This window comes from Rhinatrema bivittatum, chromosome 1 (assembly GCF_901001135.1).
Source record: "Rhinatrema bivittatum chromosome 1, aRhiBiv1.1, whole genome shotgun sequence".
NCBI classification, from domain to species: domain Eukaryota; kingdom Metazoa; phylum Chordata; class Amphibia; order Gymnophiona; family Rhinatrematidae; genus Rhinatrema; species Rhinatrema bivittatum.
Genome location: NC_042615.1, coordinates 295,291,365 through 295,316,294, shown reverse-complemented (window position 1 = coordinate 295,316,294; position 24,930 = coordinate 295,291,365). Strand labels below are relative to the sequence as shown.

General features: G+C 45.1%; 1 protein-coding gene across 1 annotated transcript in view; it reads right to left on the bottom strand.

The window, feature by feature from the left end:
• Positions 1-24,930, bottom strand: part of SEC24B (SEC24 homolog B, COPII coat complex component) — a 335,324-nt gene that overhangs the window by 1,910 nt on the left and 308,484 nt on the right. Inside the window, 1 exon segment of the mRNA XM_029596557.1 lies at positions 663-766. Within this exon segment, the coding sequence (XP_029452417.1) occupies positions 663-766 (104 nt within the window).

The window sequence follows — 24,930 nt, the reverse complement described above, 5'->3', positions numbered from 1 at the left end:
TAGGGTCTGACATACCCAAAGAAATAAGCGTATAGTACAGGGGATGCCACTCCGGTTCTCAAGAGCCACAAAACAGGCCAGGTTTTCAGGATCTCCACAATGAATATGCATGAGAGAGATATGCTTACAATGGAAGCAGTGCATGCAAATCTATTTTATGCATATTCATTGTAGAGATCCTGAAAAGCAAGCCTGTTTGTGGCTCTCGAGGGTTCCTTTATTCCAGATTGCATTATCTGAACCTCTGCATTCAGTACTGAGCTTAGGTATATCTAAGGGAAAGCACTGCCTGCCTCCATTATTAAATATTAATAAAGGTGCTCTAGTTTCATAATCCATTTTGTTAGCATTTCTATGAGCAGTATCTTTAGTGTGCTCCAATTATTGCAATTTGTTTCCTCCCTTTCCCCCCAGAACATTTCTAAACTTAATGTTGCCTGCATTGGGCTGTGGAAATACATACAAATACTTATAAAGAAATATTAACACTGGCTTATCAGCCAATTACAGTTTTTATAATCCTAGAAAGTTATACACATCAGATGATTACTGTCTGAATTTGTTAGCTGTGATTATTTGATAACACATAATAAACAGAAACACTTTCTCTTTGTACTATTCCCTAGCCCCCACCAACACATACACACTACAAAAGTACTTACTTTATTACATGAAGTACTGGATTTAGTGGTCTGCTTTCCTTCAGCCATGATATAAAGGCTCTTGTTCTTTCCGATAAAAGCGTATCTAACTCTGGAAGCTGTGTCTGTGGTGAGTAAATAAATTAGAATTAATGGATTATTTTGTTGAAATCTAGGATTCAAAAGTAGTAAGAGCAATCTTTACTAGAACTGTACAGGGTCTGGATAAAGTTCACGCCACAAGCAAACATGCTCTCAGACAAGTGAAATAAATCAATAAAAAACAAATTGAGTCGCAAGGAAATTGCTCCAAGAAAATAAAAAGCTTGCAACTGCAAGAAACCAAGCCACAGATATACTTAAATATGGTTTAAAATATATTGGATGTTTTTGCTCTTCGAGGTAGAGATATTTGTCCACTTCAGATACTTCAACATGCGAGAGCTCTACAATGATGGGAAATTTAAGACAACCTTTCACTTAAAAAAGTTGCCTTGAAAATGAAACCCTCTGACTATCCCTCCTGTTACTGCTTTCAAGTCACATTATCTAATTTTAAGATCATGCTTCATATACGGGCTGATATAGTAAAGTGCCCTCAGGCCGAGCGCACCATTAGCCCCCATTTGGATGCGCGTTTTCCATGCGCTATTTTTACCCCTTATACAGTAAGGGGTAATAGCGCATGGAAAACGCGCAGCCAAACCCCCAATACTAATAGAGCCAAATGCATGTTGATGAGCCTATTAGTTAGTCCCGCACGATCCAGAAAGTAAAATGTGCAGCCAAGCCGCACATTTTACTCTCAGAAATTAACTCCTGCCAAAGGGAGGGAAAGTGTACCGAAAAGCAGAAAAAAATGTTTTTCTGTACACCCTCCAACTTAATATCATAGCGATATTAAGTCAGAGGCCCCCAAAATAAAAAAAAATAAATCTAAACAAAAAAAAAAAAAAATCTGCCCGTGGGTTGGAAAACGGACATTCAATTTTGCCGGCGTTGTTTTCCGAACCCATGGCTGTCAGCGGGTTCGACAACCGATGCCGGTAAAATTAAGCGTTGGCTGTCTAACCCGCTGACAGCCGCCGCTTCCGTCAAAAAGGAGGCGCTAGGGACGCTCTAGTGTCTCTAGCACCTTTTTACTGCGGGCCCTAATTTGCATACCTTTCCTTAGTGAATCGCATGCCCAGGAGAGTGGCCTGGGCGCGCATCGGGAGAGCGGGAGCTCGCCGGCTCTCCCGCGCGGTTTACTATATCGGCCCGATAGTTATTAAATAGTAAGAACTGATCAGGAAGCTTGGTTATTTCCTGAACTGGCAAAAAGTGAATGTATTATTCTCTGAAGAGGATCATGAAAGAATCATTCTGATGGTTTTGCATGCATATTAGGACTACCTTTTCAACAACTCAAGGATTTTGCTTCGCTCTTGAATAGATTGCCACATACTAAATTGGGTTGGTCGGATGTGATCATTCGATTCAAGCACCACCGCGAGCCGTTATGGCGTAACGGTGTCAAAAAATTAAACCACCAAATTGGTCATTGGTTGGTCCGAGAAGGGGGATTTTGGATTCGGCATCAATGGTCTTGGGAGCTTTTGGGGGGTTATTTCCTAGGGGATGGGGTCCATCTTTCCGACATGGGTCTTGATTTATTCAATAATGCCTTGGAAGATGGCCTTCGGCAGCAGCTCAGTTGAGGGGCCGCAGTGGGGGTACAAAGACCGCTGTAGGGTCTTTGTTGGTGGCGGAAAACCCGAGCCATTTATATTGTATTGCATATTGTGACATTGTAAGAGACTGTTCGGTGGGGGGGGAGGAATGCTCGTGTAGCTTGGGGCTGCTACACGGGAAGGCCTAATGAGCAAGAGGGGGGCCGATGCTCAGGCCGCAAGCTTACCCTCGCTGGTGATGCAGCGGGGTAAGTGGGGGAAAAAGGGGGTAAAGGATAGCTTATCACCGGGCTGCGGTGTAAGTGAAGAATGGGATGCGGTGGAGGAGGGGGAGGAGGTGATGTTAGTTACATTTATGTTAGTTGTTGGCTCGGGTTAGGTTGAATAAACTGCGGCCTTTTGTATACCATACAGTTGTGATGTTGTATTATTTGTCAAAGGGGGGAGGAGCGAGTTGGCCGGGACGAATGTCTCGAGTCCCTGTGTTAAGGGAGGCGATCCCGGCCGGTCCGGGGTCGCAGACAATAACCGGGGGGAGAGCACGGGCCGGCAGTGAGCTGGGGCGGGACTAGGGGGGGAGGAGGAGTAGACCAGTGGGGGCCTATTGGGAGGCAGCGAATTTGAACGCTGTTCTCCCATTGGCAGTTAGACAGGATTAGGGACGGGAAGCGCATCGACCTGGGCAGTTGAGAACCAGGCAGCGAGGCAAGCAGAGGGTTTTTCCCGCCCTCCCTCCCTTTGACTCCTTGTGTTTGGTGTTGATATACCCATGTCGCAGTGTGGCGGAAAACCTGAGCCATTTATATTGTATTGCATATTGTGACATTGTAAGAGACTGTTCGGTGGGGGGGAGGAATGCTCGTGTAGCTTGGGGCTGCTACACGGGAAGGCCTAATGAGCAAGAGGGGGGCCGATGCTCAGGCCGCAAGCTTACCCTCGCTGGTGATGCGGCGGGGTAAGTGGGGAAAAAGGGGGTAAAGGATAGCTTATCACCGGGCTGCGGTGTAAGTGAAGAATGGGATGCGGTGGAGGAGGGGGAGGAGGTGATGTTAGTTACATTTATGTTAGTTGTTGGCTCGGGTTAGGTTGAATAAACTGCGGCCTTTTGTATACCATACAGTTGTGATGTTGTATTATTTGTCAAAGGGGGGAGGAGCGAGTTGGCCGGGACGAATGTCTCGAGTCCCTGTGTTAATAGTAAGAACTGATCAGGAAGCTTGGTTATTTCCTGAACTGGCAAAAAGTGAATGTATTATTCTCTGAAGAGGATCATGAAAGAATCATTCTGATGGTTTTGCATGCATATTAGGACTACCTTTTCAACAACTCAAAAAAAAGATCCCCAGGAAATTATTTCCCATTTCTGTTATGTAATTTGCTCCTCCATATTCTATTTACTTCATTATTTATCTGCTCATACACCGTTTACAAGACGCTCCAAATCATCTACTTAACCAAACTGTAAACTTATTTCCTTGCATTTTACTCAGTTTCATTATCTGGTTTCTCTCTAATTAGCTATCTATTCTACTATTTCCATGACAACGTCCATTATTATTTCAAGGTTTGGTTTATCTTTCCATTTATATTAGGGATGTGAATCGGGCTTCGGACGATTGAAAATATCGTCAATATTTTCAAAATCGTCAGAAGTCAGGGGCTCCCCCAAAACGATAGGAAAACCCCACGATATTGATCGTGGGGGTTCCCTTATAGTTTTGGGGGGGGGGGGGGGGGGCGGGAAAAACGGCACACAAAAATAAACCCTAAACCCACCCCAACCCTTTAAAAGTAACCCCTTAGCTTCCCCCACCCTCCCGACCCCCCCAAAACCTTTTTACAGGTACCTGGTGGTCCAGTGGGGGTCCCGGGAGCGATCTCCCGCTCCGGGGCCGTTGGCTGCCACTAATCAAAATGGCACCGATGGCCCTTTGCCCTTACCATGTGACAGGGTATCCATGCCATTGGCCGGATCCTGTCACATGGTAGGAGCACTGGATGGCCGGCGCCATCTTGTGCTCCTACCATGTGACAGGGGCTGACCAATGGCACCGGTAGCCCCTGTGACATAGTAAGGGCAAAGGCTATCGGCGCCATTTTGATTACTGGCAGCCGATGGCCTGAGTGCAGGAGATCGCTCCCGGACCCCTGCTGGACCACCAGGGGCTTTTGGCAAGTCTTGGGGGACCCTCCTGACCCGCACAAGACTTGCCAAAAGTCCAGCGGGGGTCCGGGAGCGACCTCCTGCACTCGGACCGTTGGCTGCCAGTATTCAAAATGGCGCCGATAGCCTTTGCCCTTACTATGTCACAGGGGCTACCGGTGCCATTGGTCAGCCCCTGTCACATGGTAGGAGCACAAGATGGCACCGGCCATCTAGTGCTCCTACCATGTGACAGGATCCGGCCAATGGCATGGATACCCTGTCACATGGTAAGGGCAAAGGGCCAACGGCGCCATTTTGATTAGTGGCAGCCGATGGCCCAGGAGCGGGAAGATGGCCCGGAGCGGGAGATCGCTCCCGGGACCCCCACTGGACCACCAGGTACCTGTAAAAAGTTTTTGGGGGGATCGGGAGGGTGGGGGGAAGCTAAGGGTTTACTTTTAAAGGGTTGGGGTGGGTTTTTTGTTTATCGGCTGGGGCGCAGCCGATAAACAAAACGTGATCGGGCCCGATGGAAAAAACCCCACATGTGAATCCGAACCGGAATCCGAACCGATTCAGATTCACATCTCTAATTTATATTGCCTAAGGATTCTCAACTGTGGTTCTTGAGCGCCTGATTTTCAGAATATCCTAGGATAGCAGGATTTTAGTCCTCACACATGGGTGACATCACCAGATGGAGCTCAGCATAGAAAACTTTGACTGGCACAATGAGTATGCCTAGCATGCCACTATCCATGCATCCACGAGGGGTCCCTCTTCAGTCCTGTAACCACAGAATTATGAAAAATAAAAAAAAACATAGGAGAAGCCCAACTCTGCGGGCTGGGAGAAGAGTTTCATGAAGACTAACATCCTGTTGTCCTAGGAGAACACCTGTTACAGGTAAGCAGCTCTGCTTTCTCCTAGGATAAGCAGGATGGTAGTCCTCACACATGGGTGAATCCCTAGATACAGGCTGTTCACGAACAACAATCAAGACCAACAGGCATCAAACCAGGTGCCAACGGGCACAACAACACAGGTGCTATTGGTAACAGCGGGAAACAGCTGAACCCGAAAAAAAGGGCCCTAGGCAGGAAGAGATGGGTTTTACAACTGAAAGATTCTGGAGGACAGACTGGCCAAAGCTGCTATCGTGTCAGCCATCCCTGTCCAAACAGTAGTGAGCATTCAAAGCTCTCTCCCTCACACACAAAGCCCTTTACAACCAAAATATGCACTGGCTAGAGGAACACTTTACCTTTCACAACAGGAACAGACCTACAAGACAGCAACACAGAGCAACACTTCATATCCCTTCTCCCAAGGACACTAAACTCAGCTCCACTAAAGCTCGGGCACTTTCCCTAGCTGCACCCATCCTCTGGAACAATCTCCCCTCCTCCCTACGTCAAGAAGCCTGCCCAAAAAAATTTAAACAGTCCCTGAAAACATGCCTCTTCAAACAAGCATACTCCGATCAGCACACCTCCCCCTCTTGACACCTATTCCCACCTCTGACCTCCACGGCTTCCTTGTAAATAATTATATATATTTTACCCTACATCTCCTATATTTTTATGCCTTATAATTGTAAAACGTTCAATTTTATACCTGTATTGCCACACGTTCATTGTTTCACTGTAAAGTGCTTGTTTGCTGACTTTTGTTTAATGTGAACCGATGAGATGTTCCCAACATTCATCGGTATATAAAAACTTCTAAATAAATAAAGTGTGGAGGGAACACCACATCGCAGCCGTGCAGATCTTAGCCACAGGGACTGCTCTCAGGCGGGCCACCAAAGCCGCCATGGCTCTGACAGAATGAGCCTTTACATGGCCCCCAAGTTGCAGACCCGCTTGCTCATAGCAGAAGGAGATGCAATCCGCCAGCCAGTTAGACAGGGTTTGCTTAGCAACTGCAACTCCCAATCTATTCTTATTAAACAAGATGAAGAGTTGCGTGGACTGCCTGTGGCCTGCTGTCCGCTCTAGGTAAAACGCCAAAGCTCTTTTGCAATCTAAGGTGTGCAGAGCCCGTTCACCCTGGTGCGAACGAGGCCTGGGAAAAAAGGTGGGCAGAACGATTGATTGGTTCAGATGGAAATCTGACTCCATCTTAGGTAGGAATTTAGGGTGCATACGCAGAACCACTCTATCATGAAAGAACATCCTTTATGGTGGGTATATCACCAACGCCTGATGCTCACTGACCCTACACGCCGAAGCGACCGCCACCAAACACTTGGCCTTCCAGGTCAGGTAATTCAGGACACGTGTGCACTGGCTCAATGGGATCCTTCATGAGGTGGGCCAACACCACATTGAGGTCCCAGGACACAGCAGGACGACGCAGAGGAGACTTTAATTGAAGTAGACCTCGCATGAAACACCCCACTAACAGCTGCACAGAAACAAGCAAACCATCCACCCCCTTGGTGGTAGGCCCCGATGGCACTCAGGTGTATCCTGACTGAGTTGGTCTTCAAACCAGCATCTGACAGATGTAGCAGATAGTCAAGGAGTTTTGGTGTAAAGCAGGAGAACGGATCCAACCCGTGACGCTCATACCACATGGTAAACCTCCTCCATTTCAGGCCATAAGACTTCCTGGTGGAAGGCTTCCTGTATGCTACCAGGACCCGAGACACATCATCCGACAGATCAAGGAGCTGCAGAATTAGCCTCTAAACATCCAAGCCATTAGGGACAATGCAGCTTGCCCTGATCCTGTATAACAAGGCCTGGGGAGGTCCTCAGACCAATCGGGTCCCTGATAGAGAGATCCCGCAGGAGCAGGAACCAGATCTGTCTTGGCCAATGGGGGGCTATGAGGATCATGATTCCCTTGTCCTGCCAGAGCTTCAGGAAGTCTTCATCACCAGAGGAAGCAGAGGATATGCATACAGCAGACCCCTGTTCCAATGGTGGGCAAAGGTGTCTGTGGCTGGTTTACCCCCCCCCCCCCCCATACAGGGAGTAGTATTGTTTCACCTTGCTGTTGCAGGGGGAGGTGAAGAGATCCACATTTGGGGTTCCCCAGAGGCGGAAGATTCGGTTCGCCACCTCTCAATTCAGAGACCACTCATGGGGTCGGAAGGCCCGACTCAGGCGGTCCATCACTACATTCTCCGTCCCTGCAAGGTATATGGCTCGAGGCAGCGTGCCTTGAGACTGAACCCATGACCAAATATGAACCGCTTCCTGACACAGGAGGAACGATTCCATACCTCCATGTTTGATGATGCACCACATTGCCACCTGGTTATCGGGCTGGATCAGGACCGCCTTGTTAGAAGTGATACCGGGAGACCCAGAGTGCGTACCAGATCGTTCAAAGCTCCAGGACATGCATCTGGCACTGAGCTTCCTGAGCAGACCACTGACCCTGGGTGCAGAGGCCCTCCACATGGACACCCCACCCCAGGTTTGACACGTCCGTGGTGAGCACAATCTGGGAAGGAGGAGACTGGAAAAAAATCCCTTGTTCCAAATTGGGCAAGCTCTCCCACCAAGACAAGGAGGCCTGAAGCGGAAGAGTAATGTGGAGGTCCTGGGTGGCCTGCTGCCACTGGGACCACAGGGGTCCATTGAGCCCTGCACATATGTAAGTGAGCCAAGGGTGTAACATGGAGAGTGGCCATATGACCCAGGAGGCAGAGCATGAGGCAGGCGGAGACCTGCTGGCTCCTGTGAACCAGACCCGCAAGGGATACCAGTACAAGTGCCCGAACGTGGGGCAAATAGGCTCTGGCCTGTGCCGTGTCTAGCCGGGTGCAGACTGAAGCTCAACTGCGGCTACTGGGTCAGATTTGACTTCAGCTAGTTGATGACAAACCCGAGGGACTCCAACACCCGAATGATCAAGTGCAGAAGAGACCAAAGCACCCTTGACCAGCCAGTCATCCAAGCAGGGGAACCCCTGCACCCCTAGATGTTGGAGGTGCGCTCCCCACTACTGCCAGGCACTTGAAGACACTGGGGGCCAAGGCAAGGCCAAACGGCAATGCCTTGTATTGGAAATGCCTCTCGCCTATGACAAACCAAAGATACTTCTTGTGGCTGGGGAAGATTTTGATGTGGGTGTATGTGTCCTTGCGATCGAGGGATCAAAGCCAGTCCCCTCCTTGCAGGAGAGAATCAGGGTACCCAGAGAGACCATTTTGAACTTTCCCCTTTTTAGAAACTGGTTCAAAGCTCTCAGATCCAGAATAGGGCGGAGTCCCACTGTTCTCTTTGGAATCGGGAAATAACAAGAATAGAACCTCTTTCCTTGTTGCCACAATAGGTTGGGTTTGACTGCTCTGGCTGTTACGAGGGTGGAGAGCTCCATCAAGAGTATTTCCTGATGCAAGGACCGATCCCAAGAGAGGCACAGGGGAGTGTCCACGGGAACACCCAGAAAACAGAGTTGATATGCTCAATGAACAATGCACAGAACTCACCAGTTCGAGGTGTCACTGGGCCAGTGGTCCATGAAGAACTGTAGCTAGCTCCGATTGGAGGGTTCAGCATCGAGGGTATGGCCGATTGGCTTTTGCTCCCCCGCAACTAGTCAAAACCCCATAGCAGGGCTCAGCTGCTCCGTGCCTATTTACCGGAGGCATGGAGATAGGGTGTTCCCAAATTCTAAGGAGTAATTCCTTGAAGATGTCATGCACGGGGAACAGTGACCACTTCCTCAGGGGTATCCAGAAACTGGAGAACCTCCATCATTTTATGCCTGGCATCCACTTCTGTCAGAAGCTGAAACAGAATGGTTTCTGCCAAGGCCTGGACAAACCCTGAAAAGGTCAAGTCCTCAGGCAGGGACCAGCAAAGCTCCTCCAGAGGAGACAGGTCCGATGGAAGATTTCCCCATGTCCTTGTACATGGACTCGGAGTTTTCATCCCCCCCATGGGTCATCTTCTTCACTGAGATCACTCGGAGACACCAGTGGAGGGCTCCTGCCCAGGCCCCTCGGTTTGGGCACAGAGGGCACTGCAGACACCGAGGCCCACGAAGGACCCGGAATTGGACCAAGGAACGCTGGTCGTGGAACCTCAGAGGTGCTGAGGTCTTCACCGGGCCTTCCTCCTCTAAGGAATCCACAATGGGAATCGCACAGGATAGAGGAGGCAAAAGTGGCAGCCGGGGCATCGATGGTCCCCGGGTACCAGCAGTGGCGGCATGGGGAGGACGCCAAGAAGGACATTGAGGCGCTCTAGCAGCGGTGCCAAAATCGAGGGTGCAGGCTCTGGCACTGGTGGAATCACCGGTGGCATCAGCGGCTTGATGCCTTGATGGGCTTGGACCACCATCAATTGCACCCTATGATCCAACTACTTTTGAAGGTATGTTGAAGACAGAAAGATGGAGGAGGGGGAGGCATCACCAGATCTGCCTCAGGCCCCGAGGGAGACCAGTGCCTGGTACTGGCATCAATGGGGAACATCTGGGACTCCTGGGTTCGATGGAGGACGGCGCTTCGTCTCCATGGGGTCACTTCGGGGGCATCACAGCTGGTGCCGATCTGAGCCCAGTGCCATGCAAAGATGATGATCGGTGATTATGCTTTCGTGACTTCCTTGGCTCCGAGGAGGATGGAGACGATCCCGATGTTCTGGAGGGCGAAGACACCGATGATGGACAATCTCCGACCTCTCTTCTCCAGAGGGGGCCCCAATTGGGGAGTGGACAGTGAATGCTTGGTGTCCATCGGTTCCCCGTGGCCTCTTGGAGTCTATGCTCCTGATGCCGGAGTGGAATGTTCATATTTTTGGAACCGAAGAGCTTCTCCATCTTATTTAAATGGGTGCGACGGCCTTTGGGGGTCATCTGGTCGCAAAAGTGACACCCCCCTGACATCGCGAGATGCCCCCAGACAGAGGATATAAACATCATGCTGGTCCGTGAGGGACATGGTCCATGGACACTGAAAAGATTGACGAAAACAGACACCGTTACAAAAAAAGAAAACCCGGAGAGCGGTCGATGTCCAGCGGCCACTGAGAACAAGACACAACCAGGAATAGACTGCAGAGAAGGGAGAAAACTTACCACACTGCCCTACTGACTAACCGGTAGGGAGAAGAGGGACCCTGGTGCAGGCAAAGTCGGAACCAACCGGGAAAATACTGAAAAAAGAGCAGAGCTTCACAACCGCAAGACGATAGCTCCGCAGAAAAGAAGAGACTGAAGAGGGACCCCACGTGGATGCATGGATAGAGGCATGCTGGCCATGCTCAGTGTGCCAGCCAAAGTTTCTAGAAATTTTGACAGAAATTTTCCGTGCTGGGTTCCATCTGATGATGTCACCCATGTGTGAGGACCATCCTGCTTGTCATAGGAGAAAAATTATCATGAAAGTGAAGTTTTCCCAAAAACAGGCCAGGAGACTCAAAAGTGAGAAAAGTGAGGCTCTCACCTGACCGTGAAATGACAGGCTCCGCGGAAGAGACTGAAGGGGACCCCCATGTGGATGTGTGGTATAATGCATGCTGAACATGCTTGATGAGGCTCAAAGTTCTAGAAACTTTGGCATAAGTTTTTCTGTCTGAGTTCCAACAAATTACCATCCTGCTTGTCCTCAGAGAAATGCACAATCGACAATGTTTGGAGAACAGAAAAAATAGAAATTAATTTTCTCTAGGTCAGTAACAACTCTGAGGTTTTCATTTATTGTGCAATCTGAGAGAATGGGCAGATTAATACCACACATTTTATTACAGTATATCATCAAACAAACATGTTAGGCACTGATATATTTGTTCCAAAAGCAAAACAATTAGAAATAGTGGAACTGATGCCTAACTTGCTAAAGATTTTGAGTTTGATTTATATCCTGGTTTGTTCAATGGTTTCTTGATCCTAGTTCTGTTTTCCTCTGTTTTATGTAATTGCACTCTGTGAGGCACTGTTTTTGTTACAATGTAAACCGTTTTGATTTGTATCCTCTTACAAGAAATTCGGTATATAAAACTGTTAAATAAATAAATAAATAAAGAACAGTTACATGTTCATCTTGAAACAATAGATGTGATGTAAGACTATGATCAAGGAACATTGGCAGTCTCATTCAGAGGTTCATTTACACAGACACCTGTAGTGTCAGCTGTACATACATGCTGACTTAAATAACCTGTTCCTTCCATTTTTCAATCTTTCCTTCCTCTGATCCTCCCTCTGCCCCCATCCCCAACTTCTCGCCTCCATTTTCTCTCTCCACAGGGAGAGCACTAACAACCATTTAGGCCACATGACTAGAAGCAGCACTGACAGTAGCCTATTCCTGCCCTACCTCATAGTAGTGTAGGAGTATTTGAGGATGTGAGAGGAGTGGTAATTCCTTGTTCCCCAGAAACACATTTTTTAAAATGCTTGTTGGAAGGGGCTCTGTTGTATGAGATAACTGCACATTCGCCAACCTTACAACTGGAGTTGGCAGAGTGCTCTGAAATTTTCAGTCCAGTGAGTGCTGAAAAAGTTAAAGCAGTTTATGATTGCCTGCCAGAAGCTTAAAAAAACAAAGCTGGCAGCTAGAGGAGCACCAGAGCCTGGTACGTTGGTCTATGCAGTAAACAAAAGTGCTTCCCAACAAAAGACTTAATTGGGTGAAATTTGTCTTTGCATGCATTCATTCATATCCATATTTATAAACTTTAAATTACCATAAATATGAAACCTCAAAAGACCATATAGACAGCACTTTTCAACTGATTTAATTATCAGATGGAAATACTGCCCTATGTTAAAATCACTGCAGTAAATTAAGCATAGATAAAATATAATGGTATACATTTTTATGAGTAGTGTTCATTATATTATTCTCAATGAAGTTAAACAAGTTGCTTATCAATTCATTCAGTTAAAGGTGCTGTTGCTGTCTGTTAGCACTGCCAATTATTAATTACATTATTATTCATATGAAAAATGTCATTCATTGCAAAATTTCATATCTGCTATTGTTGCCTGCAACAATATTTGGAAAGCAGGGAACTGCAGAGGGAAGGAACCAGGCCAGCAATTCTAGTCCTCTCATGATTTTATAGACCTCCGTTATATCTCCCCCCCCCCCCCCAGCTGTCTCTTCTCCAAGCTGAACAGCCCTAACCTATTCAGCCTTTCCTCATAGGGGAGTCATTCCATCCCTTTTATTATTTTGGTCGCCCTTCTCTGTAACTTCTCCGGTGCATCAATATCTTGTTGAGATGCGGTGACCAGAATTGAAAACAGTACTCAAGGTGCTATCTCCCCATGGAGTGATATATAAGCATTATGACATTCTCCATTTTAGTCACCATTCCCTTTCTAATAATCCCTAGCATTGTTTGCTTTTTTAACCGTTGCAGCACACTGAGCAGATGATTTCAATGTATTGTCCACTATGATGCCTAGATCTTTTTCCTGGGTGGTAACTCCTAACATGAAATCTAACATCGTGTAACTACAGCATGGGTTATTTTTTCTTATATGCATCACTTTGCACTTGTTCACGTTAAATTTCATCTGCCATTTGGAAGCCCAATCTTACAGTTTTGCAAGGTCGTCCTGCAATTTATTACAATCCGCTTGAGAATTAACTACTCTGCATAATTTTGTGTCATCCACAAATTTGATCACCTCACTCATTATACTCCTTTCCAGATCATTGATAAATATATTAAAAAGCACCGGTCCAGTACAGATCCCCGAGGCACTCCACTGTTTACGTTTTCCACTGTGACAACAGATCATTTAATCCTAGTCTCTGCTTCCTTTCTTTTAACCAGTTTGCAATCCACAAAACGACATTGCCTCCTATCCCATGACTTTTTAGCTTTCTTAGAAGCCTCTCATGTGGGACTTTGTCGAACACCTTCTGAAAATCCAAATACAGCACATCTATCAATTCACCTTTGTCCACATTTATTCACCCTTTCAAAAAAATGTAGGAGATTTGTGAGGCAAGACTTCCTTTGAGTAAATCATGCTGGCTTTGTCCCATTAAACCATGTCTATCTATATGTTCTGTGATTTTGGGTTTTTTTGAACAGTTTCAATGATTTTTTCCAGGCACTGAAGTCAGGCTAACCAGTCTATAGTTTCCTGGATCACCCCTGGAGCCTTTTTTAAATATCGGGATTACATTGACCACTTTCCAGTCTTCAGGTACAATGCACAATTTTAATAATAGGTTCCAAATTATTAGTAATAAAGCCAAAATTTCATTTTTGAGTTTTTAGAACCCTGTGTTTTATACCATCTGGTGTGGGTGATTTGCTACTCTTCAGCTTGAAAATCTGGCCCTCTATAATCTTCCATGAATTGCCGCTGTAGGAATTTTTTCTAAGAATCAGAATCAAAGTGGTCGTGATCCCCTGATGCAGAAGTATTTGAAACATGGCACCGTGTTGCTAAGTTGACATTTTCTGACCATGGAATTTACACATATTGGAGTTTGACACTGGTTGATCACTTCATAATTAACAAAAAATATAAAAATCAAAGTGAACTTTTATAAGGTTTATTGCACGGAACTGGGTGATCCAGAGACTTGATATAGACAGTCCTACATATACAATAATTGTTAATGAGCATTATTCTCTTGGGTCAGTGAAATTGATGATTGTTTCCCAATTAGAATTAAGAATTTTTCAGCCTTTTTGTGTTGTCATAAGGATAGAATATTAGCAGGTCAGGAACATAGTGACTGTTCCCTGTTCCTTCAGCTACTCTTGTCCTATGGTAATTGCTTCCTTTGTAATTAGGAAGCATGGCAGAGGGGGGAGGAGCAGGAACAGCACATAGACTGAGAATGCATACTTAATGTGTCCCCTACCAGCCTGATCCAAATGACAGGGAGGAGGGATGAAGGAAGATTAGCCTTTTAAATGTTGAAATGTATTCTGGTGATGTCAGTGGCCAACCTACACTGAACACAGGCAGATCTGATTATGCTGAGATGCTGCCCTGGAGTCTGAAAGCCTGAAATTTGAGACACAGAGATACCTGTCCAGGGAAATTATAGTGTTTCTGCTCTCTCCTCTTCCTTTTTATAGTCAGCAAATTTGATTAGAAGGTGCTTGGAGGTTCTACTGCTGCCTGGCTCCAGAACAAGTTATTCTCTCTCTGCAGAAACAGTACTGATCGCCTGTGCATACTTTTTTTTTTTTTTTTTTTTTAACTCTGGCTTCATCTTTTCTACTTTTAAACTTTACTTCACCTCATCACTATATCTGGGAAATTTTGCGTTCTACTCGGATTGGTGTAAAGTAGTGGGGATGGAGAAGTTGAGTGTGTATCAACTTTTCTTCCAAACCGCACCCATCACATTCTCTCTCTCTCCCCTCCAGGAATGACTCTCAGAATTCTCCTCCTCCCACTCCATCAGCCCAACCTCAGCAATCTCCTCCTCTGCAGTATTCTCTTCCCCAAAGGCATCACTCTTTTTCTTCCCCACCTGAAGCTGCTGCCTCAGCTGATTCAACCACTATTTCCTCTGTCCCTCCAACCCCACTCTGTGGGTCAATTTGTACATCGCTGCTTCCTCCAGCCCATGTGGACCACTGCTCCATCTTCTTTTGGCCAACTAGGGCCAATGCTTGTATCTTCTTTTGATCTGTGTGGGCTTATGCTTTGCCTTCTTCTAGGCATATGGGTCAATCCTTGAGTCTTCGTCTGGGTCACATGGGATGATGATGATGATGTCTCCTTCTGGCCAGAACATTCAATCAGGTGTAGGCGACTCCCTCCAATGCCCATCATGGGGAAAAGCTCTGGCATATGGAGATTCCCAGTTGTTTCCTCATGCTCTGATTTCCCACTAGGCAGAGAAGGCAGCTGCCCAGGGGTGCTGTGGTGAAAATGGCATTTCCTCCTCTGTTGTGATGGCACTTTTTCCCAAGTTGACCAGCAGCACGTTATACCCACTTCTAAATGCATAACTGAGCTTTTACAGCCCAATCAAAATTTTCAGTCTGGTGCACACTGCCATGCAGAGGATCTGGATTCAACTCCCAGGTCAAGTCTTCTGCTCTCCATGGCTGTGGTTGCTGCATTGGCAAGGTTCACGGCCCTGGAGGGAGTCCCAGTCATTGCACAATAGCAAACATCTAATGGCCAGACTTAGGGCTCATGATTGCAGGGTTCTAGAAGGACCCCTGATATGCTGTCCTTGGCCAAGAATTGTCACTGCAATGAATGAACGGAGTGAGTAGAGAGGGGATATAAAATACAAGGACCCCCCCACCCCCCCCCGAGGTGGTTACTAATTAAAGCTCATGGTACTGAAGTCCATTAGAGGCTGGTTCTGATTGAGCTGGAAGTTCAAAAGAGCAGGAGGAAACTGCCAGAACAAAAACATTTATAAAGCTGAGTTTTTTTCTCTATACTGCTAAATGAAAAAATAAATTCATTAGATGCCAAACTTGCTGTACTAAAAAGACATTTTAAAACCAAGACAAAATGAACATTTGATGAGATTTAGTGGACTGACAATACAGAAGATGCAGAACATGCTTATATTAACCTTTGCTTTGGTAAGTAATTGCAATTTCTTAGTTATTCCCTAAGAAATTAGTTACATGAACAATTCAGATTTACCGTAGCAGAACCAAAATACCTCACAAAATCATAGCAGCTCTAGTTTCATTATTCAAATATAATAAGCAAAGTGTATACCTCAGAAATTAATGTTTCCTCCCCCTTATATGCAGCATCAAAAAAAAAAATCTGCCTCTATGCTCAAAAAGGATCCAAAAAACAAGGAGTAGATGGGTTATAGTGGGGTCTAATCTGATAACATCTGTGATGCAGAGAACCCTTTCCCAAAATGATACCTATACAAAATGATATTCAGTGCCACTCAGGGCTTAATTTGTGGGGAATGGCCTGGAATGCAGTTCCACTTTTTTTCAGACTTAAGAGGCAGAGCAGCGGGGGTGTTTCCTAAACTTGTCCCTTCTCTTCTGTTAGGAATTATTAGAAAGGGAATGTAAAATAAAACAGAGGATGTCATAATGCCTCTGTATCGCTCCATGGTGAGACCACACCTTGAATACTTTGTGCAGTTCTGGTCACCGCATCTCAAAAAGGATAAGGCTGCACTGGAGAAAGTGCAGAGAAGGGCAACCAAAATAAGGGGCATGGAACGGCTGCCCTATGAGGAAAGGCTAAAGAAGTTAGGGCTGTTCAGTTTGGAGAAGAGATGACTGAGGGGGTATATGACAGAGGTCTACAAAAACATGAAAGGACTTGAACAAGTTAATGTAAATAGGTTATTTACTCTCTCAGATAACAGAAGGACCAGGGGGCAAGTAGCTCATTTAAAACAAATCAAAGAAAATTATTTTTTCACTCAGCGCACAGTTAAGCTCTGGAATTCATTGCCAGAGGATGTGGTTACAGCAGTTAGTGTAAATGGACTTGAAAAAGGTTTGGATAAGCTCCTAGAGAATAAATTAATAAACTGCTATAACGGTAATTAATAAGCAACAGTAGCTTGTGATCTGTCTAATGTTTGGGTACTTGCCAGGTACTTGTGACTTGGATTGGCCACTGTTGGAAACAGGATACTGGGCTTGATGGACCCTTGGTCTGACCCAGTATGGCATATCTTATGCTCTTATGAAGTAGAAACGAGATTGGATTAGCACATGTGTGAAATTTATGAGCAGCAGTGCCAGTTGTCATTGCTTCAGCTCTGGCCTTGATGATTAGCACTACAGCTCCCAACTTTCAAACTTGTGCTAAGTCAAACTCTTTTTATGTCTGCTACCAAGGCTTAATTTTCTGGTACTCAAGAAGACAGAGTAGAGCTGGAGGTAAAATTAAGTTTTGATTCTCCTGCAGAAAGGAGTAGAGCTGGTGGCTGTATGGATCATTTATGGTCTCCAAGACCCCAGAGGAAGCAGAATAGGGTGTGTTGGAGCTGCTTACCCTGAGACAGGAGTAGCACATAGCCTTGAGTTTTGTGTAGTTTGCTGGCACAACTGAGGCGGCCATGAAGGAGAATGGCCAAGGTCAAAGACAACCAAGATGAAAGCCTATTAGCTCCGTTTCTGCTGCTATGAGGTGTGTTCACGTGTGTGTGTGTGTTCACGTGTGTGTGTTCAGGAGTTCACATCCAGCCCTAGTCTTTCTCCCTCCCACAGGTCACAACTGCTTTCCTCATTCCCCCTGCTCCACTTCCTTTTTTGTCCACAAATTAAGCCCTGTGCTACTTAGCTGGTTATGTTCTGACTTTGCTGACTAAGCATCAATGTCTGCATATTTGGCCATGCTAAGCATCCACCACTTAGCCAGATAAATGCTGATATTTAGCCTTATCTGGCTTAGTTAACTGGATAAGTTTAGAACAGCAATTTTTTCTGTCCTATAGTTAGCCAAATAAATTTATCCAGCTAACTATAAGATAGCCAAGTATATTCAATGGATATCTCAGTCAAGTTAGCCAGTTAAGATTATCTAGCTAACTTGTTCAGCTGGATAGCAGGCAAATAGCCTCAATGTTTTCACAACACTGGAAACAGATGCTACTCTAGAAAGTATATATGAATTTAATATACCCACTATACAGAAAAACTAAGAGACACTATTAAAAGATTCCACACCTGAAAACTCCTTCTGCTGGGAGGCTATTGTCAAAGGAATTACCTTGGTGGCACATTTGGAAGGAAACATAGGTTAAACGCCCACTAGGATCCTTGGCTAGCAGAATACAAATAGATTATACAGCAACCTTTCTGACCCTAAGTGACAGGCCACTTTATCTTGGTGGGGGATAGGGTCCCCCTTGGCACAGCAGGCATGGAAAAGGAGACCAAACCCAACCTGCAGTGGTTTCTCTTCTGTTGGCCTTCATTTCTTCCTACAGGCTGACGGCATTAAATATTGAAAAAACAGAGCTGATAATAGAAACATAGAAACATAGAAATGATGGCAGAAGAAGACCAAACGGCCCATCCAGTCTGCCCAGCAAGCTTCACATTTTTTTCTCATACTTATCTGTTTCTCTTAGCTCTTTGGTTCTATTTCCCTTCCCCCCCCACCATTAATGTAGAGAGCAGTGATGGAGCTGCATCCAAGTGAAATATCAAGCTTGATTAGTTATGGGTAGTAGGGGAAGTAACCGCCGCAATAAGCAAGCTACACCCATGCTTATTTGTTTTACCCAGACTGTGTTATTCAGCCCTTATTGGTTGTTTTTCTTCTCCCCTGCCGTTGAAGCAGGATATGCATTGAAAGTGAAGTATCAGGCACATTTGGTTTGGGGTAGTAACCGCCGTAACAAGCCAGCTACTCCCCGCTTTGTGAGTGCGAATCCTTTTTTCTTCTCCCCTGCCGTTGAAGCAGAGAGCTATGCTAGATATGCGTGAAGTATCAGTTTTTCTTCTCCCCTGCCGTTGAAGCAGAGAGCTATGCTGGATATGCGTGAAGTATCAGTTTTTCTTCTCCCCTGCCGTTGAAGCAGAGAGCTATGCTAGTTATGCGTGAAGTATCAGTTTTTCTTCTCCCCTGCTGTTGAAGCAGAGAGCTATGCTAGATATGCGTGAAGTATCAGTTTTTCTTCTCCCCTGCTGTTGAAGCAGAGAGCTATGCTGGATATGCGTGAAGTATCAGTTTTTCTTCTCCCCTGCCGTTGAAGCAGAGAGCTATGCTGGATATGCGTGAAGTATCAGTTTTTCTTCTCCCCTGCCGTTGAAGCAGAGAGCTATGCTGGATATGCGTGAAGTATCAGTTTTTCTTCTCCCCTGCCGTTGAAGCAGAGAGCTATGCTGGATATGCGTGAAGTATCAGTTTTTCTTCTCCCCTGCCGTTGAAGCAGAGAGCTATGCTGGATATGCGTGAAGTATCAGTTTTTCTTCTCCCCTGCTGTTGAAGCAGGGAGCTATGCTGGATATGCGTGAAGTATCAGTTTTTCTTCTCCCCTGCCGTTGAAGCAGAGAGCTATGCTGGATATGCTTTGAAAGTGAAGTATCAGGCTTATTTGGTTTGGGGTAGTAACCGCCGTAACAAGCCAGCTACTCCCCACTTTGTGAGTGCGAATCCTTTTTTCCACATTTCCTCTTGCTGTTGTAGCTTAGATAATTCTGCGCAGTTTGTTACCGACTAATGCCCAGGGTCGGCGGAAGCATTAGGCAGGGCCGGCGGTGGCCTAGGGCACTGGAAGTGGATGGTGGATTTGAAAGGACGGATGATATGAGAAGTGGCGTGGGTGAGGCATGGAGATGGAGGGTGTTTTCCGTTTCTTTTTGGTATGTATTTCTTGGAGGAGCTGGGATTGTTTGTGGAGAAGGAGAGAGAGAGAGAGAGTGATCACATGACGACAACACCGTCTAGGGCAGCTGGATACCCTTCCACCAGCACTGCTAATACCCCCACAATTTTTCAATTTGATGATCTTAGGATCCCAATTGCACACCAAGTACATAATCTGGGAGTAATTTTGGACAATCTTTCGATGAAAGCTCATATAAAATCAGTTGTGAAATCCTCTTTCTATAAACTATGCATGATTTGATGTCTGAAACCATTCCTTGACTCACAAGACTTCCAAAACAGTGCTTCAGGTACTTATAACTGTCCGGTTTGGACTATTGTAATTCATTGTATATGATATGGGTCTTCCAGCAAATACTACATGGGCTTTGCAGATGGTGCAAAACTCTGCCACCAGGATTTTGTCTGATGTAAGGATATACAATCATATTTCCCCTGTTTTGTCATCACTGAATTGGTTGCCCATTCAGTGGCGCACATGATTCAGGCTAGCCACATTAATCTATAAGTTATATTATACAATGATTCCACTACTCTGATCAATGCAGTTTTATAAACCCTCACATGCTTTAAGATCAGCAAACAAGAATTTACTAAAAGTTTCACCACTAAAATGTGATCTGGGATTGGACTTTTTCAGTGGCGGGCGCAATATTTTGGAACTCACTTCCTGATCAATTATGTTCCATAGCATGTTTTAAATCATTTAAAAAGGCCTTGAAGTCATTTTTGTTTACACAAGCATTTAATGTTCATATTTCTGCTTAAGACAGCTTTGTTTTATCTTTGCAGTGCTGGTCACATATCTGTCCTTTTATATGTATGATTATTTACTTACTGAAGACATGTCCTAATGTGTGTGGGGGTTTTTTTTTTCTGATATTGTGTGCGTTTTTAGTCTGTGTACCACACAGATATTGGCATGACTGTGTGGTATATCAAGTTTAATAAACGTGAACATAAGTGATGTCACCACTAAGCTGGAACACTCACACCACCATGGGCCAAATGTGGCTTGCAGGCCATTGTCTGCCACGCCTCTCACAGGAGCTCAAAGAAGGGAACCTAAAGTTGATATTATAATCTACTTGGGAAGCAATAACCTAGCTAGACACTGAGTATAAAGAGCATTCAAAAAGGGGAAGGGCTTAGGCAACTGGCAAAGATCACAGCATTTTCTGAGGTATGATAAATGAAAGGCTATCTGGTAACACCAATTTCAATAAAAAGCTCAAAATCTGGTATAAGGAAGGTGTTTTTAGATACATTGTGGCGGGGCCGTACATGAAACAATAAAGGCTACACTCTAATGATAGCATACATTCATCGGTGAGAGGCAAAAGGATCCAAGGTAAAAGATTCAGATCATACAAATATGTAAATCTCTAGAGGAGGGATGGTGGAGGGAAGCTGATTGCTTTAGGCTCTCACTCTTGATGAACAAAGATAGTGACAAAGCACGAAAGTGATGATTTAAGAAACCTACTCTTGAGCAACAGGTTAGATAAAGGCAGAAGGTATGAAACTATACAAAGCACAGACAAGGCAAGGTGAAATAAGTGGAAAGCATATGAGGATAAATTCTCAGTCTTGGTAATCAAATTCCACATCTATAGGCCCTACTAGTGGAGGAAGACTAAGATATTGTTCCTATAACAGAGATGTGGTTCAGTGAGTCCCATGAATGGAATGTGGCCATACTGAACTCTAATCTGTTCAGGAAAAATAGATACGGCAGAAAAAAGGGAAGGAGTAACTATGTACAAAATATCAAAGCGAATGAAAAGCAAGATGTAATAGATGTTACTGAGACAAGCATACCTGTGTGAACTTTATGTTAAAAAAGTAAATAAAAGTCAGGCCGATACAGTAAAGTGCGGCCACGGTTACCCTGCTTCTAACCCGCTTTCTACTCACAATTTGGCCGCGTTAGTCCAACCCGCGATTCACTATCTCTTTTAACCCATCCTTACCGCGTCTTTAAATCAACGGGAAACCCTTTCCGCCCGCGGCATGTATATGAGATGTAAATGATCGGATTAGCTATTCCCTCCCATACAGTAACATGCGCCCCGATTATCGCTTTTTTAACCTGCAGTTTTGCCACGTGTTTAACCTGCTAATTTACCACCTACCATTACCCCTGCGTTAGTGTGGGGCGTCAGGTCAGAGAGATGAAATTTCATGGGCAAACGACCCCCTCACCCCCCAGGACAAGAGCCAGGATCGGGCAAACTTTCCCCCAGCCCCCGCTCACCTGCCCTGGTCGCGTCCATGGTGCCGGTCTCCCGTGTGGGCGCGCTGACAGCTCCGGAACAGGAAGGAAGGACTTGTGGCTTCCAAGCATAACCTAAACTCTTGCCTGCCCAACCTAAAATCCAACGCGCCGGGAAAGCCACTCTTCAGATCGCGACTAATCCCATCCCCCATCCCCCGCTCACCTGCCCTGGTCGCGTCCATGGATGCCGGTCTCCGGGGCAGCCCCAGTCCTCTCTCCCATCCTCCCGGGGGCAGCCGGCGGCGAGAGCGAGAGCAGCCCGGGGCGGATTGCGAGGTGGCTTCCAGCTGCCTCCGCCGGCGAGGGTGCATGAACGCACGCCGTGACCTGAGCGCCCGGCTGGACGTCAGAGGTCACGGCGTGCGCACATTTGCTTTTGTAACTGCTGCAGAACACTGAGCCAAAGATTTCAAAATCAGCAAGGATTCACAAGATGTTCTTACAATTTCTCACAATCGGCTTGTGATTTAACTACTTTGAATAATTTTATGTCATCTTCACTCATTGCTCCCTTTTCCAGATAATTTATAAACATTATAAAGCACCAGTTCAGATCCTGGGGCATTCTACTATTTACATTTCTTCACCGACAGAAATGAACATTGTCCTATTTTCTGTTTCCTATCTTTTAGCCATTACCAGTCCAAAATAGGCTTCTAAGAAAACTAAAAAGTCATGGGATAAGAGGCGATGTCCTTTTGTGGATTGCAAGCTGATTAAAAGACAGGAAACAGAGAGTAGGATTAAATGGTCTGTTTTCACAGTGGAAAAAAGTAAACAGTGGAGTACCTCAGGGATCAGTATTTGGACTAGTGCTTTTAAATATATTTATAAATGATCTAGAAAGGGGTATGATGAGTGAGGTGTCAAAATTATACAGAGTAGTTAAATCTCAAGCGGATTGTGATGAATTGCAAGAGGACCTTAGATTGGAAGATTGGGCATCCAAATGGCAAATTAAATTTAATGTGGACAAGTGCAAAGTGATGCATATAGGGAAAAATAAATCTTGCTGTAGTTACACAATGTTAGGTTCTATCTTAGGAGTTACCACCCAGGAAAGAGATCTAGGCGTCGTAGAATTGAAATCATCAGCTCAATGGGCTGTGGAAATTAAAAAAGCAAACAATGTTAGGAATTATTAGGAAGGGAATGGCAAATAAAACAATGGATGTCATAATGCCTCTGTATCGCTCCATGGTGAGACTGCATCTTGAATACTGTGTGCAATTCTGGTCACCGCATCTCAAAAAGGATATAGCTGCACTAAAGAAAGTGCAGAGAAGGACAACCAAAATGTTAAGGGGCATGGAATGGCTGCCCTATGAGGAACAGTTTAGGAAGTTAGGGCTGTTCAGTTTGGAGAACAGACGACTGAGGGGGGAGATGACAGAGGTCTACAAAATAATGAAAGAACTTGAACAGATTAATGTAAATGGGTTATTTACTCTCTCAGATAATAGAAGGACTAGGGGTGCACTCCATGAAGTTAGCAAGTAGCTCATTTAAAACAAATCGAAGAAAATTATTTTTCACTCAGCGCATAGTTAAGCTCTGGAATTCATTGCCAGTGAAACTGGGTTTAAAAAATGTTTGGATAAGTTTCTAGAGGAAAAATCCATAAACTGCTATTGATTGATAAGCAATAGTAGCTTGAGATTTATTTAATGTCTGGATACTTGCCAAGGACTTGTGACCTGGATTGGCCACTGTTGGAAACAGGATGCTAGGCTTGATGGACCCTTGGTCTTACCCAGTATAGAATATCTTATGTTATGTTCTAACAACAAACAGTGGAGGTGGTTCGAAAAAATGTGCAAAGTGGTGTGGGGTCTGCACCTAAAGCCCCATGAGGTGAGTTCTGGATCTAAATATGTATACTCTAGAAGAAAGGAAAGAGCAGATATGATAGAGACATTCAAATATTTGAATGTTATCAAAAATACACAAGCAGTAAACCATTTCCAATGGAAAGGAAGTTCTAGAGCAGGCATTTTAAACCCTGTTCTTGAGTGACCCTATCTAGTTGGGTTTTCAGGATATCCAACAATGAATATACATGAGAGAGATCTACACAGAGTGGAAGCAGTGCATGAGAATGTTTCCTTTATATTCACTGTAGATATCCTAAAAACCTAACTGGCTAGGAGGTAATCAGTGACAGGTTTGAAAACCTCTGTTTCAAAACAGAGGTCATTATAATAGGCTCAAAGGATATAGATTTAGGAGCAACATCAGGAAACATTTTACAAGGAAAAGGTGATGGATATATGGAGTGTCATTCCGGAGCAGGTGGTGGAGGCTAAAACGTCCATAGATATTAATAAAGCATGGGATAAGCTCAGAGGATCCTTAGTTGCAAAAAGTGAAGAGATATCAGAAGTATTAACTAGCAGCACATGTTTAAGGGTTTAGTGTGCCCTGTTCAAATGCTATGGCTATCAAAATGAAAGGCAAATAACTAATATGAAATGTTAGAAGTCCTAGCAAAAACACAAGCAATCATGTAGCCAGATCTTTCTGGCAGACTGGAATGAAAGAATTAGCCAGCAGCTACATATATCTGGAAGGCTTCAAGCACAGTACTAACGAAGTACTAGTAGGACCGTAGGAATTCACATAGCCGGCTCTGTCTGGCAAGAGGCTAGATGTTTGGGTAATTGCTATACTAGTATTGGTAGCTATTTAGAGTATTACATATCCTTATGGTTAGACATGAGAAGTGAGGCGTGCAGAGGATGAACTACTTGGAGGATCTTGAATATTCATACTCATTTGCCCACGATGGTAAGGTACAAATGAGAAATAGGACAAAAACTGCACTGAATATGGAGAGATTGCAGAAGCAGGTATACTCTACTGCAAGCATATGGAATATGTCCTTGTAGCATGGACAGGAGCAACTCAGTAGACTGAATCAGCCAATTTGTCTTTTTCTGCCATTGT